The sequence below is a fragment of the Amblyomma maculatum genome, chromosome 6 (assembly GCF_055883805.1).
Source record: "Amblyomma maculatum isolate TAMU_Amacu chromosome 6, ASM5588380v1, whole genome shotgun sequence".
Lineage (NCBI taxonomy): Eukaryota > Metazoa > Arthropoda > Arachnida > Ixodida > Ixodidae > Amblyomma > Amblyomma maculatum.
The window spans coordinates 48,507,668-48,528,174 of NC_139349.1; the positions used below are offsets into that span (position 1 = coordinate 48,507,668).

Below are 20,507 nucleotides of genomic sequence, written 5' to 3' on the forward strand. Positions count from 1 at the left end.
CCTTTAACAACACCTTTTCATCCCGCGATCTTTAAATATATTTAATTAATAATTCGTAATCAATGAATGCTATGTATAAGGGCTGGTTATATTCTGAGCATTTTTCTATCGCCTGGTTGATGGTATGGATATGATCGAGAGTAGAGTGCCGTTAACGAAACCTGCTTGATCCTTTGCTTGATTGCAGTCTAAGGTTGTCCTGAGTCTATTAGCGATTACCTTAGTAAATACCTTATACGTAACAGACAGTAAGCTGATTGGCCTGTAATTTTTAAGGTCCTTAGAGTCCCCTTTCTTATGAATGAGGATAATGTTTGCATTCTTCCATGGTTCCGGTACCATCGATGACACCAGGCACTGCGTATACAGTGTGGCCAGTTTTTCTAGCACGATATCCCCCCCGTCCTTCAACAAATCTGTAGTTATCTGATCTTCTCCAGCTGATTTCCCCCTTTTCATAGTTTCTAATGCTTTCTTGACCTCGTCCTTCGTCACTGGTGGAACGTCTGACTGTTTTTTCCTAAAGCCAATCTCATTACGGTCCTGACTACTTTGGCTACTGTAGAGATCTGTATAGAACTCCTCGGCTACTTTGACTATCTTCTCCATATTCGTGATGACGTTGCGCGCCTTGTCCCTTATCGCATACATCTGGTTTTCGCCTATGCCCATGAATTGAATTACAGGAAAGGATCAGTATATGTCACATTTTTTTCTGTGAACGCCTGAACCGCGCCGTTTAAGCAGGTTTTTGTAGAAAGAAAGGCGTAGTACCGGTGTCAATTTTCAGTGGAGACCTACACTTACTGGTACATTGGTTTATAGGACAATACTAGCGCAGTGTCTGTCACAGTTTTCGGTCGACACCTTAACCGCGCTGTAAGGGAAGTGAAATTGCTTCAACTATAGGCCTCCATGCCGACACCCCGCGAGAGTTTTCATGCCATGTTCTGAACACTTCGACAAAACCCGGACCGAAACTGGGGTGCGGCGGGAACCTACACTTAATTTGTAAATTGGGTAAAAGGAAAGGAACGGCGCCGTATCTGACAGTTCTCAATGGACACCTGAACCGCGATGTAAGGGGAGGGAACACCGCCTCAACCACAGGCCTCCAGTTTATTACGTTTCGAACTCTTTCGACAAAAGCCGAGCGGAAACTGGGGTAACGGCGACTGCTTTTCGACGGAACGAGCAGTCTACGCTCTCGCGTGACCAACACGGATCCGAGCGAACTCGGTCGGTGGTCCGAACTAGAAGGGTGGATGAGCTTCCAAAGCAGATTTCTCGCATTCGCCGCAAGAGGCCGCAGTAGCGCGGTGTCGCGTCGGGCGGCCCGGCACGAGCACCCGCGGCCGGGAGACGGCACTCGGGTTGAAGTGAAGGGAGCATCGGCGGTGTCGGCGCTGTGTGCCAGGGCGCAGCCGCCGCTGTGGTCGAACACCCGTGGATAAAAACACCCCGACGCACGCCGCGCGCGCGGCACCGCACCAGACCCGTGTCTCGCGCGCAATGGCTCGCAGCGGCTGCCTTCAGCAGGGCTCATGTTGGACCTCTGTGATCGTTCTCTGCCATGTCATTGGCCTCGCCGGTGAGTGACAAGCGGGCGCGGTACTCAGCATCCGCTGAATCTATTACACGTGGTGTTCGTGTTTGGTGCGCGTCTGTGCCGCACGGTATGTTATGAGATAGAGGAGGAGCGAAAAGGCTTGGTACTGCTCTCCTTCTCTTTAATGTATATTTTTGGTCTTTCGGCGCTTCTAGTTCTCTTACCTACGAAGAATACCTGAGAGAAGATGAAAGAAGCAACGTTCCCCAAAGCCCCCAAGCCTTGCTGTGAAGTGCACACTTCACAATGCCACATGTTGTAACAAAATATTGACTTTGGTTCTTCTTAGTAATACAGAGTAACGAAGAACAAGTTTTGGGAGCGTGGAACTGGTGCTGTCGAGTGAAGTTACGAATTGATAACAGATACAGCTATGGGAGCACACGTCTAAAAATTCCTTCACATTGCAGTCTTGTTAGAGCTTTTGATTAGTTTTGTTATTCGAGGCAGAGGAAGACAGGAGGATGGAAATGCAAATCAAGAGAAGATTGATGAAAAAGCTAGCTCAGGTATGGCGATGGAGCGTGGACATGTTGTAATTTAGTCCGAGAAAACACAAGATGTTTGCAAATTTGGTAAATACGAAGCGATATTAAATAGAGGCGTGCAATGATATTACGGGTCGGCATAAGATAGCGTGTGGGAATCGTCTAAAAGTTATGAGTAGTTTTATTATAGACGCACTGTCCAGTACTTAACGAAACTAAACCCTGCCTGACGTATGAAAAATCGCCATTTATGTAACATGAAGGCACAACGAAGTTAGAGGAATTTATACCTCAAACTTTTTGCGATTTTATTGACGTCTGTCTTCTATATATATATATATATATATATATATATATATATATATATATATATATATATATATATATATATATATATATATATATATATATATATATATATATATATATATATAGTTAGTTAGTTAGTTAGTTAGTTAGTTAGTTAGTTAGTTAGTTAGTTAGTTAGTTAGTTAGTTAGTTATATGGAGTTTTATGGCGCATAAGCAACTGTGGCTATCATGCGCCAACCGCAAGGTTAGACGATCAAGTGACTACAGTAATGATGCTCAGATTTGGTTTAAAACATTGGCTTCCTTTAAAAATCCGTAAACAAGTGAAAAATCAACAAGTGCTTCTTGGCCTAAAAGCAATGCGGGATGAAATGGGATGTGTTCTTTGTAAAATAGAGTAAAATATTTTTTCCTGTGCTCCTCGAGTTGTGAGCATGAGATTAAAATATGATTTACTGTTAGCTCATGTCCACACATTTCACATACAGGTTTGCCTTTTTTCGTTAGTAGGAAGTTATGTGTTATGTGTGTATGGCCTATGCGCAGACGACATAAAATTACCTCAATGAAACGTTTCTGATGTTCACATGATTGCCATTCTCCTAATATGGGCTTTATGGAGTGAAGCTTGTTCTCTGCTTCGCTTTCCCAATCAGCCTGCCATTTAGCTCGTAATTTCGTACGTACTAAGTTCATTCCGTCTCTGTGTGGTATGTTGATTTGCTTTATTTGTAAATTTTTCGCACTTGCTGCGCATATATCTGCTCGTTCATTACCCTTTATCCCAACATGACTGGGTACCCAGCAGAATTTGATAGTATGTTTTCTTCTTGTGATATTTACTATGTTGTGTATAATGTTTCCTATCAGTGGTTGAACAGCATTTTACGGGTCGGCATAAGATAGCGTGTGGGAATCGTCTAAAAGTTATGAGTAGTTTTATTATAGACGCACTGTCTAGTACTTAACGAAACTAAACCCTGCCTGACGTATGAAAAATCGCCATATATATTGCTTTAGAAAAAGGCTCTATATTTGTATTAGGATGCTGCTTTGAAGAACACCTGACATTTTCGATGCCCACGTGTATATTGTAGTGCTCCACTCAGTTCAGTAAACCTATTTTACTATACATTTCAGTTTTCCGTTTCTGAAATGACTTCCCTTACTATAGTTTGTTGTCGCCATGCGTGCAAGAATAGCTTGAATTTTCGCAAAGAATTTTGAACAGCTAAACATCCCGATGTCCTTTTTGGTAGCTGAGTCTATACCTTGATTATTATCTATGAAATAAAAAAGAGAACAGCTTTAAATGAGTGCATGAGAACGGTAATCCAATTTTAAAAATGTGATCATTAGGGGGAAACATACGTATTACCCAAGTAATAGGCGTCAGGCGTAGTCAGTCAAATAATGATCAATAATTTGAACAACGTATAACAGGATACCTACGTCTCTTTTATAATAATTGAAAGATATGGTCATATTCCATTTTAGAAATTCTAGAGCTACGTGAGTACCACCACGAGATAAGCCATGCTCCCTTATTTTACAGAAGTTCTTGCGTAATAATCAAACATACATAAAGGGGACACCGTATGAATAACGTATATACTAATCTTAGTAATCTCCATCGACCAAAGAAGTAAATCAAGAAACTTGATGTCTCTTTATCTTGACAAACTGTTCGACGAATCAATCAAAGGTACTGGTAAGGAGTAGGTGCTATTTAAAGGGTGTTCAATATGCACAGCCCGCGATAAGTCGGGTGCTTGGCAGACATCCTGGCACGTATAAGAATCTAAAGATTTTATCACCTCGGCATAACTATATCGGGGAATGACAATATCTCAGCGCGTCTAGAAAGTTAAATGAGCTTAGCATTCATCGTGCGTGTATGGTAAGAGTAGTCTTTCACACGAAACATCTCTCCTCCAGATTATGATTAGCTGCACGCAATTATACCTATTTCTGGTGCAGTGCATACTGTTGCTACATTGCTTCTGCCGCAAACGTTTCTGAAATATATACTTCGGCTTATAACGTGACTTGAAAGGCGTTTCAATCATCCTGCTTCCGTTAGGCCGCGAAGACATCGTCCAAGACACTGATTCTCAGCCCCGTCAAAATCCTCTCGCTGCTAACAAGATTTGATCATCTCATCTCGTTTTTCGAAGCTGAACGCCTTAACCACTCAGCCATCGGGAATATAACCAATTTCATGAGGTCTCGCTAACGTCACAAAGCATGACTAAACAAAGTAATTTGTTCGCTAGAAGACGGACGCCATTTCTAGACACGTTTCCTTTTTTTTTTTTTTTTTCCTTTAACGTCGATCTTTCCATGGTTCTGTGTTCTTTCACTCCCGGGAAATTTGTAAGGGCGGGTTTCGTGAAAGCAGGAAAGGCAAAACAAAAATGCAAATCTCAATTTCAAACAGGGTAGAATTAGAGAAAAGAGATGTCTGCACAGTATGAAAGTGCACTGAACAAGGATAGAGGGGGGTGCCTCAGTTCGCAAGCCGAACCAACGTTTCGACAAGGGGAGACAAAGACAAGTCCCCTTGTCGAAAGGTTGGCTCGGCTTGCGAACTGTGGCACCCCCCTCAACCCTTGTTCAGTGGACGTTCAGACTGAAATCGAAACAGTTATTTACGCAGCATGCTGTCCAACATAACTCAGAATTAACAATAAAATAGCGCGAGAGTAAATAAATTTTCATTAAAATGTACCTTGATTTTTTATCGCTCCAAATAGGGATATAGTATTTTCGAAATCTTTTCAACCACCTTCTCCACAGCTCGGAGAAACCGTTAAATAGAAGGAAACATCTGTACAGGAACTTTTATGTATTTCCACGGTTGAATCTTCCAACCGCAATCCGGCAGAACCACTTGCTCTAACAACCAAAGTATATTTTTAGCTCCGTGTGGGAGCATCAACAAATCTAGTAATTAAGTTATTTGCAGGAGGTCTTCCAGAGCTCCTATGAGAAAGCTACAGTGAAGCATAGGATTGTCCTCTGTATGACCCTGACAATTATTTTATCTACGTCTGCATCGACAGTCACCCTGGCGCGCCCGTCCCTGCACATTCAATCTGCCTCACCTAAATTGCTCGAACCCACGCAGTGAACACAAATGAAGTTTTGTGTACTTTGGCAAAGCCTTTGAATAAGCACTGTGGCATCTTGCATAATCCCTTCATTTTTATCCTGCGGCGGGAGACCGTCCCCATATGAGAAGTTCGTGTTTCATTAGAAATCATTTAATATGTCGCAGGAGCCTTGGATGACAGGGCAAACCAATATCGTTGACGTTAAGATGATAGGAGACGAGGTCTTCGCTACGTGCTTTTTAATATCTGGAAACCTCCGGGTGAAGGCAGTAACGCATCGGGGCACAATATCCGGTCTTACCCAAGAGAGTAGGGAGTAGATTTTAGTCCATCATGGCCACTAGAAGAAATAAAACGAAAAGAAAAACGTTCACTTACTTCTCAAAATGAAATATATATATGAAATATACATCTTAGTGTAGACGGGGATTTCTTGGGTGTTCTAATATTTCCCCTTCGAGACATAGTGTTACCTCTGCACGCGATGGCTTTGCTCTCGAACTGCATTTTTAATGCCCAAAGTCCAAAGTGCTCACAAAATAGGAGCTCTGATGCTTCAGAAAATGGCACCGGACCTCTAGACCGTTACGAATATGGAGCTCAGGATCAAAATCCTAGCTTACTCTGCAGCCAGCGTCGACATAGCTTCTGCAATGGCCTTACGTACAAAATGCGTTCCGTGACGTAAGCAACAGGAAATCGTAGCCATTCTGAGCTGCGGCATATTTATAAAGACTTCGAAAAAGTTAAGAAAACGGTGTAATCAGGGTCTCAAACTGGCAATTTGAGAGATCAGAGCGATCGCTGTATGCGGGAGCATCCCTTTCATCATGGACATCGCCTTCATTTGCTGTGACTGAAAAATTGCGCACGTGCTTGCAATATACTGTGGCTCTCACGAAGGTGGGATAGGATTATAAATGGTCATGTGGAATGGGCACAGGACAATCTCGATCTCGACAGCCAGCGCCTTTGCAGGGTGAAGCGTTGTACGGAGCCCATTTTGTGCCCCCGGACACAAGGCAGTGGAAATCAGTAGGTGTGCGGTAGAGCACACACCATTCATAGTGCTGTGAAGGAGGCACCTTTCGGAACTGGACGGTGCATGAAAGTTGCCCCGTTCATCTTTTGTCCGCTCGGGTGGGGCGCTGAGAAAACGCAGGCTCCAGTCAGCAAAAAAAAAAAAAAAAAAAAAAAACGATGGGAAGGTTGGTGGATGTAAAGCAGAAAGATTACATAAAGTTGAAAGGGTAGAAATAAAAATATAATAACGGAAACGAGGAGCAGTTGCCGGGTAATAATAGCAACCACCAAGATGTAAGGAAAAAAAAGGAAAAACCGAACATGATTGAAACTGCCATCCCCATGTTTTAAAGGGGAGCTCTTATAAGTCATCCATCCCATCCCTTCACACGCGCCCACACAACAGCTTCTGAGCCCAAGGCGCTGATCTCGAGCTGCCACCTGAGAGAATTTTCCTGCTATAGGAAAGCCTTCAAGCAGTCGGAAGGTAGGCATTGTGAATGCAAGCCGCCGGTGTTGCAGAGATGTACTGCTACCAATAGCCGCTCTCGCTCTTGTTATGGGCTGCGCAGAGCCCCCATATTCTTTTTGTTGTTGTTGTTGTTCAGGCGACTTAGGTGGGTGGTGGAATGAATCCATTCTACCGCGGAAGTTTAGTAGAGGGTGGCTTGTTTTCTTACCTCTGAAAACCATGGGAAGTCTGATCATTTTTTCTGAAAAATATTTTCTAAGAGAGAGCAGCCAGAGACACGGCTCTCCGCACCCAGCTCACCGAAAAGAAATTTAATCTTTTCTTTCATTATTGCAAGAAAGGAAGAGAGGAATTGTGAATTTATTAAATGGTAATTTATACGTTTATTTTCATTTTAGAGGAAAAGGAATGATGCGTAACTGTTGTCCACTGGTTTCCTTGTGCCTCGCTATAAATGAACTTACTATACCCGGCTGACCTACGTACCAGCGTACCAGCTCGAGTTTCTTTAAAAACATTTTGTTTAAAAGCTTGCCTTCTGATTCCCTTGTACGCGTGCTGTTGCGAATTCAGCCGTGCTATGACAGCGGCACGTTAGTTCATTGTTTTCCCTTTTTTGTGTGTGCTTTCAGGCACAGTTTGCGCAGCTTCCTTGGAAAACAAAGTTCTGCATCGCTTAACAAGTAATCACCTGTCATTTTTTTTTTTTCGTGCGTGGCACTAGCAAATCTGTTGGTATTCAGTGCATTTTATTGAGCTGCCTCGACGGAACACCCCGAATATAATTTTTTTTTTTCCTCTAAAAACCCGCATCACGAGTTTTCACTCATCTCATTAACGTCCCGTCCCGTTCCTACAATAACATAGCCTCGAGCTGCAAAGACAGTAATCTTATACGTTGGTACATACAGCCATAAAAAAGGTGCCGAAAATAAATTGAGAATGCACATGTCAATAGCAGCAAAGAATTGTTTGTTTAAGCTTGCGTCCACGCAGCTTGCGTCTACATGCCAAAATGATATTTCCTCCACCACGCCACGTCACTGTTCGAAAACGCGACGCACTACAACACTGCGTAATCTCCATGACTCGTTTCAGTGCAACACTGTGGAAGCTGGAATTCTACTCCTTTCGACTCCGGGCAGCGGAAGGGATGAAATATTACGTCATTCTACCCGCTTCTTCCTTCGTTGAATGAGCAGGTCACGCCTCCCTTCCGCAAAGCTGGTTCTGGTACAACAGGCGCTCCTTTTTTTTTTTTTTACAGTGATCCCCAGAATAGGCTGTGCTGCCTGACCCACTGACACACATCGAATATATCATAGCGCGGAGTATAAAACCTGTGCTAACGGCAGAGGTCTATAGCGCTGCACGTAATTCGCTTACTCCGTTTGGTGTATAGGTGGCGAGTTCTAACGGCTCGTAATTAGCCGTGGGTGCTCTTAAAGCCTTGCCTAGTGCGCGGGCGACAGATATCAGGGTGGAGGGGGAACCGAAAAACTCGCGCCATTCCAACGTTCAGGCCCTAAAGCATGCCGCCTTCACCAGCCAAGAGGCTTCGCTTTCCCGCATTGGAGCGTGAAGCGGCGCGGTCAGTAATTACTCGCCCCGCGTCGCCTCTGTTTTTCTTTCCTCTCATCGTTGTATATAGGTATGTGCTTGTAACTAGAACTGTCCGTTAGTACGTTTTGGGGAACAAGAAAAGAAACTCAAAGTCGACGCTACGAAATTATGAAGAAGAAAAAATACGTAAGTGCAAATAATGCAACTAGAAATGAGGGATTGAAAGCACTGCACTTTCCCCAAGGATCTGCAGGAATGTGGGCGACAGCAGGGACAAAGTGGAACAAAGTTTGCAGCAGGAAGAGGAGAGAGGATGCTGGGGGAGGGTGGCGCAATGTTTTATTTCTGCCAGCTCTGTATTTACGCGCCATCGCCTCATTTCCTATTACCGAAGGGGGCGCAGTGAAGTTTATGTGCGACAAAGAATGAACGGAAATAGAAAGAGGCACTCTTTTGTTGCTATTATAAAAAAGAATACCCTCTCGTGCCAGTTCTTTCTTGCCTTTGCCATGGTAACTCGGACGGGACACTCCAGCGACGCGACACTTGAGGCAGTGGAGACTCGCGGTGTTTCATTAGCATCCTCGCATAACCACCGCTGTGCTGGTTGCATGAAGAAAAAGTAAAAACAATAAATTAAACGGAGTAATGACTTCTCTTTTTATAGATTTAGCGTAGGTTGTACTGGCGCTGTCACTCGCAAGTGTGGCTGTCGGCTTGCCTTGCAGAAGCCACTGGTGGCGTCCAGGCGCGAATTGCGCGCGTAATTTACATTTCCTTCGCTTTAATACGTCAGAGTGAAAATGTGGAGTGCCCCCACTATGCTGCGCAATTTTAAATTTTGAACATGAGAAGCTTTCAACTCCCACTCTCGACAGCTTCAGTCGAACATACCCTTAAAACAGAAGTAAAATTGATACAGAAACTGAAAGCGGAAATGAGAAAAAAATAGGTGCCAAAACAGAATTGAAGGCTAATTTTACAGTTGTATTTGTGTAGATTTTGCAAACAAAATTAACACTTCGTACTTGACATGGAACTGTCAGCGTATTTGGCAACCGCCTTGAAGCATTCAGCTGAAACTTTTTTTTTTCTGACATGGTATTGATCCAAAGCGTTTCAGACGTCTGTAGAGAAATAGCTCCGGGTGTATACAGAAACTATTGACAAAGCAGTCAAGGGCTTACGCGGTACTAGCATAATAGAACGAAGGAACGTAGAGCACACAGGGCAAGCAGTCAAGATGTAAAATCGCATCTTTACGTTATTTCGTCATATATACCGTTTCGTTATATACCGAAGCGGTGGCCTTGTGGTAGAGCATCCGCCTCGCATTCGGGAGGTACGGGATTCGATCCCCAGTGCCGCCGGGTACCCACGTGTTTCCAATGGGTACAAGATTTCCCCTGTCTTCTGGGGTGAAATGCTTGGGAAAAGGGGCCATGAACCAAAATTTTGGTTCAAGAAGAAGAAGCGGTGGCCTTGTGGTAGAGCATCCGCCTCGCATTCGGGAGGTACGGGATTCGATCCCCAGTGCCGCCGGGTACCCACCGGTTTCCAATGGGTACAAGATTTCCCCCGTCTTCTGGGGTGAAATGATTGGGAAAAGGGGCCATGAACCAAAATGTTGGTTCAAGAAGAAGAAGCGGTGGCCTTGTGGTAGAGCATCCGCCTCGCATTCGGGAGGTACGGAATTCGATCCCCAGTGCCGCCGGGTACCCACCGGTTTCCAATGGGTACAAGATTTCCCCCGTCTTCTGGGGTGAAATGCTTGGGAAAAGGGGCCATGAACCAAAATGTTGGTTCAAGAAGAAGAAGCGGTGGCCTTGTGGTAGAGCATCCGCCTCGCATTCAGGAGGTACGGGGCTCGATCCCTGGTGCCGCTGGTTACCCACCGTTTTTTCAATGGATACAGGATTTCCCCCGGCCTAATGCTCGGGTCTTCTGGCACGGCCGCTCGATGGAAGCGCACTGGGTGCGGCCTGCTGCATCGCGCCGCCGTCAATGGGCAAGCGCGTCCTTTGGGAGTTTACAGTTTCGCCCGCTATTTCTGCTGAGGGCGCCACTGTTCGGGGACACGTCGCCGCCGGGGTCGCCGGCTCTGAGCGCGCGGTTTGCTTCCTTTCTGAGCGCGTTCGCCTCGCGTCTGCGTGGTAAACGAAAACTTTTTTGTGCGCGCATGTGCAAGCACGTTAACGTTGAGACTGGATGCGTTTGTTTTTTAAGGCGAAAGCCGTTCTAGGCCCATGGAAGGAAAATCTATGCGCAGAAGCTGTGCCTGTTATCTGTGCGTCGCATCTGTGCACTGGTGTGCCAGTCACAAAAGCAGACGTGCAAGGAGGGAGATCAAGAATGAAAATGATTGATGGTGATAGGTAATCAATAAAATTTATAGACATTGATAGAGATAATGACGAATGCTAATAACTAATAATGGTTAATAATGATTAAAATGATTTGTAATGACCAGTATATCAAACTATGACATGTAATGACCGCAATTGATTAGGAATGAGTAAAAGTGCTTAGCAATGTGTGGTAATGATTATAATAGCTAGGCATGACTCATCATTACGGTTAATGACAATGAAATGACCAATATGTGAAACGACACGTAATGACCACTGCTGATTCTAAATGAGTGATAAGGGCTACAATGACTACGCAGGCAGACTCATCATGACTGAGAAACGACCAATGTATCAAACGACGACTTGAAATGGCGAACTGTGACAAACGATGAGAGGCAAATGATAGAAGAAGGGTAGGCTTTCGCCGTCTTGCGCTTAAGAGACATCTAAGAGACCCTCTAATTTTATCTGCTGAGCTCGCTTCAGGCAAAGACAGCAGCGAGGAGTGGAAATGCACTTGCTTCCTCTGAAATGAAAGCGGCGCTGCGGTTAAAAAGTCCAGATGCTGAAGCATAATGCCCTATCAACTGCCATTGAATTTGCTACAAGGGACAGCAGATTGGACTTGTTGGTGATTAATTGTAGGTTAACCGTGCAAACAACGCGACGGGGACACAGAAGAAGATGGCATAACCGCGCTAGTTGCGTCGTCTCTTTTCCTGTGTTCCCGTCACGTTGTTTAACCTATTTAGTTACCAGGGAGCTGGCCAGTGAACTAGGATTTTTAACTATGTGTTGTGAAGCAGATGAACACGATGAGGTAGCGCCAGAAACTTTTCTCGCGGCTTATGTTGCGAGGACATATCAGAAATATCTACGAAGGTTTTTTTTTTATATATATCAGCATGCAATTTGTTCTATATTTTGCCGCGCTAGTCTGAGTGGCCTTGCAAGTAAAGGAGCCTGTGCATACAACATTTGTTTATACTGTTGAGACTGTTTGAGCCGATGCGATAAAATGAAAAGCCGCGTTCCACAGAAAATCCGGCGCCCGCTCTGTCGGCGGACAGTCGGAAAAAAACCTCTCTGGTAAGAGGCACTTTAGTTGGTGATATGGCCAGACACCTTTGGCGCAATGAGAACACATGACATGTTCAATGTGGCAGGAGCTGCCAAACCAGAAAAAGTCAATAAGATGTAAGGGTGAAAGGGGAATAATTATTGAAAGCGGGACCCTTAGATCCCGTCAGGCACACTATACTCCTATAGGGCACGTTCGTACGGCTGCGGTAAAGAGGGGCTTTATAGTATGGCTATGTGTAGGGTGCTATTTCATATAATGCGGTGGCTTAAGGCTGCATTCTAATGATATGAGACAGAGGCAGCAATTACGGGATACGGTGAATAAGCAGGTAGCAAAGTGCGGGCACTCTAAAGAGGCTCCTCAAGGAGACTTAAGAACCCCAAGTTTTGTTTATCGCTACCAGGTTGTTGCTTAATTTATGCGATAATTGGTAATGGTTTGGAGGCGACATGTCAGCCGAGCAAGAGCCTGTTGCAGGAAATATAGTCAACTGGACCAGTTACAGGTTAATGAAAACCAAGGACAATGGAGGCTTGATATACCCCGCAAAGCAAGTAATCAAGCTTTGTCAGCTTACGAGCACCTTCATTAACAGGATGATGAAGTCTGAAGAGGTCAGGTGAAGTAGCAAGCTGTGTAAACTTTTGGTTTCATCATTGTTTTCTCACTGTACACAGTACCTGCAGCTAATCTATGAAAACATTGATCGTGCCCATGCTAAGGCGCTATGCAAGATATCTTTAAGTTGCTGCCCCCACTGATAGCGAGCTGGGCTGGAAAAATCAACTCAACAGTGGAGCGATGTGTATGGCTATGGCATAAACCTCTCTCAAGAAAGGTTTTCCGTTTGCGTTTGGTAATTTTCTTCATTTTTGTTTTGTGTGGCCATTAAATAAGCGTACTTGGCTGCTCGCTGAATCTCGGCTGCAGTTGCGCTCTGACGCGCGAACATTCTTGTGATCACAGCTAATAGTGTCACAACAGCAACACTCGATACGCGTTCTTCTATTGAAAATTACGAACCAGCAAAATTGTATGCGTTTGCGAGCAGCCAATAAAAATATTATTAAAAACTTTCAGCGCATATACGTAGCACCTTGAGGCAGACTGGCTCTATCAAACGCGCTTACTTTGTCCGGTCATGCAAAATGCGGGAAGCCATGATGGATAACGTTCTGGCGTACAAAGTTTAAGGTCTCCAACTGAGTCGAAGATCCCAGGTTATCATCTAGATTTAACCTAATAAACATCTTCATATTTCCACCGTAAAATGTGTCACAATGAGATAGAAAGGTTGGTTACATGTCGCGTTTTCACAGAGGTTGCTCATAGTAGGACATTTTTTATTGGATAGCGCTGGCAGCTTAGAACAGGTTGACATCAATTTGTGTATAAAAGCTGTATGCAGGAATGAGTAAATGGTATGAAAATGACACACGGAATTCGCGACACAGTAAAGTGGTTATGCATTAGGCTACCATGGCAGCTGAACAGCTTCGAATTGTTCACAGCCGGGTGACATTTTAATGTGACGAACAACTGGATCCGATGCAACATCACGGTAATGCGAGCTCTCCATTCGAGTGGCCTTGAACCACCGTGACTATAAGTTTTTCGGGGTTCACTCCAGTGTACATCCTTGCCGAGCAAGCGCTAAGTGCTGACATGGTCACACTAGGCATGACAGTATATACTAATTCTTGCTGCCAAATTGTGTGAAGCGGAGCTCTTATATCCTTAAAATAAAGCGCTTCTATCACGCCGACGCCTCCCTCAAAGCGCAGCCAGGCGCAGCTCTCCGCGCGCGGCTGTCCCCGAACGGTGGCGCCGCGGCGGTGGCGACTGGAAGTAGGCGCCTCCCGCCGGTTTCGGGCGATGTAGCAGGCCGCACCTAGTGCGCTTCCATCGAGCGGCCGTGCTTCTGGGGTGAAATGCTTGGAAAAGGGCCACATAATGGGCTTTTGCCGCGCGAGGCGGACTTATTGTTGTCCGATGGCGGAACGAATCACTGCCACATCGGCGCAACTATTTGGGCAGCGACCCAAATAGTTGCTCTATCACAAGGCCATCGAATCGTGGCCTTCTGGTAGAGCATCCGCCTCGTGTTCGGGAGGTACCAGGTTCGATCCCTGGTGCTGCCGGCTACCTACAGGCTTTTCAATGAGTACAAGCTTTCCCCCGGCCTGGTGCTCGGCTCTTTCGGGTGAAATGTTTCGGAAAGGGGTCGTAGGTCTCAAATAGTTGCTCCGATGCGGCAGTGACCAGTTCCGCCATCGGACAACAATAAGTCCGCCTTGCGCGGCAAAAGCCCATTACGTGGCCCTTTTCTTTCTGCGTTTTCGCGTGTGCAGGATACGACTCGTTTTCAGTTTTGAACCCCGTGAAACACAGTAACTCGAACCACCTTTACAGACTGAAGTGTTCGAAACTATTTCGCCCCAGAAGAAGCGCAGCGGGGTTTGCGGAGCCTCTTCCAAGCGCACAGCCCTGTGAAAGCCGGGCGCCAGGCCGCGGGACGCTTCTATTCATTTTTACCGGTGGGTTTCCGGCGGCGGGTTTCGAACGAATCACCTGCCACAGTCGAGACGGACGCCCTAACCACTGGGCCACGACTGCAGCCTTCTTCTTGAACGAAAACCTTTACGAAATATAAGGAAAGTCAACAAGTCAACCGTGCTAGCCAGCCTGTTGACAAGTCACAAGTTTGTTTAAATGCGTCTCTTCGGAGAACTAGTCGGCTCATAACTGCGTGATTTTCACGGGCAAAGCATCTCCAGCAGAACTAGCCAATTTTTCAAGTCGAAATACTGGTTGAATTTTCTCGCTTACTTTTCACGTTATGTGGGAACTTAACATTTCACGTAACTCATTTTAATACCCATTTGAGAAGATCCCTATACAAAAGGATAGGATAGGATAGGATAGGATAGGATAGGATAGGATAGGATAGGATAGGATAGGATAGGATAGGATAGGATAGGATAGGATAGGATAGGATAGGATAGGATAGGATAGGATAGGATAGGATAGGATAGGAAAGACGTTAATTTCTCTAGGAAGGTCTTGTGCTAGCAGCAGAAGAGGTCCATCTCCCTTCTTCTCACAGGGCCGGTGCCCCTACTCCAGGGCTCCGCTGAGCTTCCCAGCTCGCTGGGCGTGCTCGATCAGACCTAGTTGGCAACCCAGATCGCCGCTGGAGAGCCGACTCTCCCACTGTTCCGCACTCGGGGCTTTGCGAAAGCTATCGTTCTTTCTACATTCCCACGTGATGTGGATACAAAAGTTTATGGAACAGCGCAGAAGGCCCCGTTCTCCATAAAAACCTACATCGGCTTTGTGTGCGTTATGATCGAAGCTAGCAGGTGGGTTATATCGGCGTACACTGACTGGTTCTCGGAAAGAATGACGTCATGACGTCAGAATAGCACCTTTATGCGGCCGCTAGAAACTCGAGCTGGCGGTAGAAAGCGAAAGACGAAACAACTCTCGGCTCTAAGGAGGATTCCAGCGACTTCGGCGGGTGGAAACTGTTTTAGCTCCCATCTGGCGCGTCTTTCCTCAATAAGTGAATCTTCCTTCTCAGAGTATACATATCACGATTATCATCGGGTCTCTTTATTAAGAAATAATTTCTTTTATCTACCCCGCAAAATCTCATAGCTCCTGTTTTACTTCTCATGTTACCACATTACTGGAAGGATAATCCAATTGGCTACATGCGAGACAATTGTCTTTTGTGCTGACCGGCATTCATTTCGCGTTTCAAATCCCTCGAATGTCATTTCTCCTATCCAAGTCCATTCGTATCAAGCTGCGGACTGAGTTGTCAGCGCGAAATCAAATTAACAGAGATGAGAAAAGCAGGGAGCCTCGTAGTGGCTTCTTCAAAACGACGCTCGAAATACGAGCCCACCTAAAGACAGCGAAAACAGCTCCCCCTTTATTAGAGCGCCGCGGCCATTTGAAGAAAGAACTAAAGTGGCACGGATCATCAAGGTTGCGTTGGAGGAGTACGAAATAAGTAGCACAGGCTTACAGCCGAGGGAGAAAAGAAAAGAGAACTAAATTGCAAAAGGTAATTTTTGAAGACTGACGCACTCACAATTATCCGTGCCGCGTAAAGAACGGCGAAGCAGCGAGCGGGAAAAAAAAAGAATGAAACACCAAGCTTCTCGCTTTAATGTCGTTCCTGCAGCTATACGAGATTAAAGCCTGAGTTTTTCCCTCATAAAAGAGCTTACTTCGAAGCAGGGCTCGGAAGCACTCGTTATATGCCTCAGCCAGAAAAAGGAGGCTGGGATCGCGGGGTAGAGGAGTTGAGGAGTGGACAGCGCCGTACACTTGAAGCCGGATGTTCGCCCAGGCGGTAAGGGCTAAGAAAATGAAGTAAAAAACCATTTGAAGCCGAAGGAGAAACATCTGCCCTCCGCACGTCCACGAAGCGACCACCGTTGAGAGGCGGACAAACAACACCAAGGAGCGGACGCGCGAGCAGCAGCTTCGACGCCCGCGTCCAAAACATGCTTCCCCTCGAGCACGCTTTTATATAGAAGGCAGGCTGTATAAAAGTCGAGCCGTATTCAATCTTCACGCATCGTCGAATGCTATTCGGGAAAAAAAATGATATCAGGCAGATGTGCTGATGGGGAGGGAGGGAGGGAGGGAGGGAGGGAGGGAGGGAGGGAGGGAGGGAGGGAGGGAGGGAGGGAGGGAGGGAGGGAGGGGGGGCAGGAACTGAAAAGCGATGAGGTTGCTTTGTGCCTCTTCTCGCCTCAAGGAACGAAGGAACCCCGCTGACGACGATCTGAAAACTGTTTACGTCAGGGTTCGTAGTGATATTGACGCGTTTTGTGCGCAAACAGACCGCCTCATTCTTTTACTTTTTTTTTTTTTTCAGAAATGGCAAATGCACTGTTTGATATGTGTAAGCAGCACTCCAAAAAAGAGCGGCTTGGCAATCTGTTCTGCCTGGGGCTTGGTCCTTGGGCGCTGTTTGGCTCAACGTCTACGACAGACACGTCGCAGGTTAACGCGTGTTGGATGTGCGATGCTGAATATGCGCTACTCTTCAGAAAATGCAAAGAAGGCATGTCAGTGGCTCTATGCCTCCGACAAGTGCAATTTTCTTAACTATACTGCAGGAATCTCGTCATGCGGTTCTAATCTAAAATTCTAATCTAATCTAATCTAATCTAAAATCTAAAAATGTCAGTGCTGTGCAGTGCTGCAATGTAATAAATCGCCTAAAGGGATGAGGAGCAAAGCATTTCGTGGGTTTTGCAATAAAAGTTTTATTAGAAACAGATGGAGTCTTGTGCGAGCAGGATAGTCTCGGCCAATGAGAATGCGCATTCGCAATGCCTTTCGGCGGGCCAGAATGGTTCATGATTGGAAGGCACGATGACTGTTATTACGGTAGCACTAGAATCCACTGTAGCAGGAAAACCCGGTGGCGTTGGCCGGTGTCAAGAAATCCCCTGATTGGTCGAGAGGTTGATGTCACCGCAAGGTCACGTGGCCTGGCCGAGCGCTGACTGCACGCTGGAGGGTGTAATTCCATCAGATCACGTAACATGGGCGAGTTTGCAGGTACTCTGGCAACTGCAGTTGACCGCTATGCTTGGCAGGGTGCGGACGTGTCCATAGGCAGCTTCGCGCGTCAGGTTGGAATGATACCAGAATGTAAGCCTCCTGTATCTACCGTAGTGAAAGAACAACCCTTATGATATATGTTGGATGTCCAAGCTATGAAATTACAATAAAAATATAAAGGTGATATAAAGGCTACAGCTTTCAGACTTTTGCACATCTGAGTGCAAAAGTCTGAAAGCTATAGCAGCAACGTAGCTTCAAACTGTCCCATTACAACCTGGAGAGGACCCATAATTTTTAAATGGCCGGCATACGAGTCGTGATCACTTTCCTATTAATCGCACGTTCAAGCAGTGTCTTCGGTTATGTTTGGAATTGAAATGAAGACAAGCGCACAAAAACAGGCACACAAGAAAGGAAAACACACAGGACAGCGCCTGTCCTGTGTGTTTTACTTTCTTGTGTGCGTGTTTTTGTGCGCTTGTATTCATTTCAAAATAAGCTATGCACCATCTAGCCCAAACAGAAGTTCTGTTTTGTTTGAAATTGCTTTGCGCCAATGCTAGGTTTACCAATATTTGACGGTTTTAGCAAGGCTATCAACAGTCACCTTGAAACACGGTTTGATGAGTAAGCAATAACCGCGTCTATTCAGTTTATGCGCAAAAAATTAAATTAAAAAGGACAGGTTGTGATCGGACGGCTACTATTCCTAAAGCACTCTGCTAGCTTCAAAAACGCCTAGCCTTGCCAACCAACTCCATTTTTTTATTTTTCATTCACTGCGGAAATAGTGTTCATTTCGGCGGTATGGTTACTTAATAATAGCATTTGGGCTTACTTCGGCATTATGACAGAAAACCTACAGATATAGCGTCCCCTGAATAGTTTTCCATACCTCCGACTGTACGGTGACTTTAAAGGCAAAGCTCGCCATTACTCGGCAAGCGACCACAGGAAGCTTCATTAAAGCTCGCATTTATGTCACTACAAAGGCTTTCCTTTCAAGACACAGTCGCAGTTTTGATAGACCTGCATTTTTGTAAGCGTACACGAAGCATATCTTTATGGCGGCAGGTGTCGTTCAATGGAGAATTACACGCGGACATAATTAAGACTTCTTCGTTAAGGAAGTCGAAAATTACAAGACGCTTAAGCTCACTTTCATCTCTCTCTCTCTATCTCTTTCACACACCAGCTTCCTTTCCTGTACAGGAATAATTACTTTCCCACCTCGAGCTCCTGATTCTTTCTTTTTTTTCGAGGTTGGGATGGGAATGTGTTCTTTTTGTGGTTTTTTTTTTCTCTCTCGCTATCTCGCGATCAAAATCTTCAATATTTTTGCTGGAGAAAAAGTGTGTTCTGGGAACTAAGAGAATATTGTTCTTCGGCCAGAAGAATGCCGTTGGTAATCTTTATCAATTATTGCGTAGCATTTACTCCAAGAACAGGTTCTTTGGAATATCGAGGCATTGTTAAAAATACAGGAATGCGCGTTAATCTGCTTGAGAGCGGAAATGACCCCCCCCCCCCCCCCCATATCAGGACTGTCTTCACTAACCGTATCCCCACTGTTATTCCTACTATCATCATCGTCGTCACTATCGCTATCATTATTGTCAACTAAATGCACTCTCATCGTTATCGCTACTACCATCAATATCATTATCACTAACAGCAGCGTCATTATCATTATGACTGACTGCAACATCATTGTCACCGCTACTGTCATCCTTACGCTAGACAAGGAGCATTACGATCAGTTTCTCACGAGTCCGGCGCGTTCGTTATATTCTATTATTCTATCTTGAATGCAACAAAGATAGGAAAAAGTCCTACCTAAAGTATTGGGATGCGCATGCGGCTGGGGATAGGACGGGTAGTGGTTCGATTGCCGGTGCAGACAGATTTTTTTTCTTCAAATGTCAGTTCGTGCGAACATTTCCTACGGACAGTTCCAGCGAACTAGAGCACTTTGACTTTCACTACATCCGCCATCGTCAGCAATGTCCATTCACAGATGCGAGTGATATGAATTAAACGAATATTAATCATGTGATCCTTAAATATACTGCCCCTGATTTCCCTAACAACTAAAATACATTGGGCAGCCTTTTGCGACGTCGGAAATAAATTTTTTTGTGAATAAATTTTGCCGAGGGTTCAGTGAATATTGTGTGATGAATTCTTTTTATGCGACAAAAACTGTATAACACGAACAACATGAACGAGCAAAAATTTATTATAATGTTAGATGCACTGGCGCAGTAATTTTGCATAAAAGAAACGTGACATTGTCGAACTTGGTAGAGCTTCAAAATTAGAAGATACATTTTAATGGTCAGCGCCAACAGTCTAGAGAATGAACAATACAAACAAATATACGCAGTAATGAAGCGAGACGTATAAAAAAGCGCAGAACAGCAGTATATGAAGCAAATAAATACCTAAATGGTAGAATCACTGATTATCGCAGTAGAAAGTCGACTTATGCAAGTGTTAATATTCTTAAAATGTTTGAGTATCCACATATCGATAGTCATACGGGTATTGATGTGTGCAAATGCTGCTCTAAACAGTAAAGTATTTACAAGTTGTTGGTGGTCTGGTCTATTCTTTCTAGCAAAGCCTTAGATTTGCCGCGTTCGCTCTAGTTCAGCTAACGACGGAAGTACCTATATGGTGCGAAGCCTTAGCCTTCTTAAGTTTACATGTGTTAACTGATTATTTTGCCAGAAGCGAAAATGAATACTCGTTTCTTACAGTTTTCTTTGAGTACACACTTTTCTTTCGAAGAAAAGTATTTCATTATTTATTTTATTTATTTATCACATCACAGACAGTGCGTGCCTGTGGCACAGACACCTGCCTCTCTTTCCGCCCATTCGTTCATCACAT

General features: G+C 44.9%; 1 protein-coding gene across 1 annotated transcript in view; it reads left to right on the plus strand.

The window, feature by feature from the left end:
• The first annotated feature begins 1,384 nt into the window (after positions 1-1,384).
• LOC146185688 (uncharacterized) overlaps positions 1,385-20,507 on the plus strand; it is a 123,087-nt gene continuing 103,964 nt past the window's right edge. Inside the window, exon 1 of the mRNA XM_084606604.1 lies at positions 1,385-1,591. Within this exon, the coding sequence (XP_084462730.1) occupies positions 1,513-1,591 (79 nt within the window). The 5' untranslated portion in view covers positions 1,385-1,512. The remainder of the gene's footprint in view (positions 1,592-20,507) is intronic.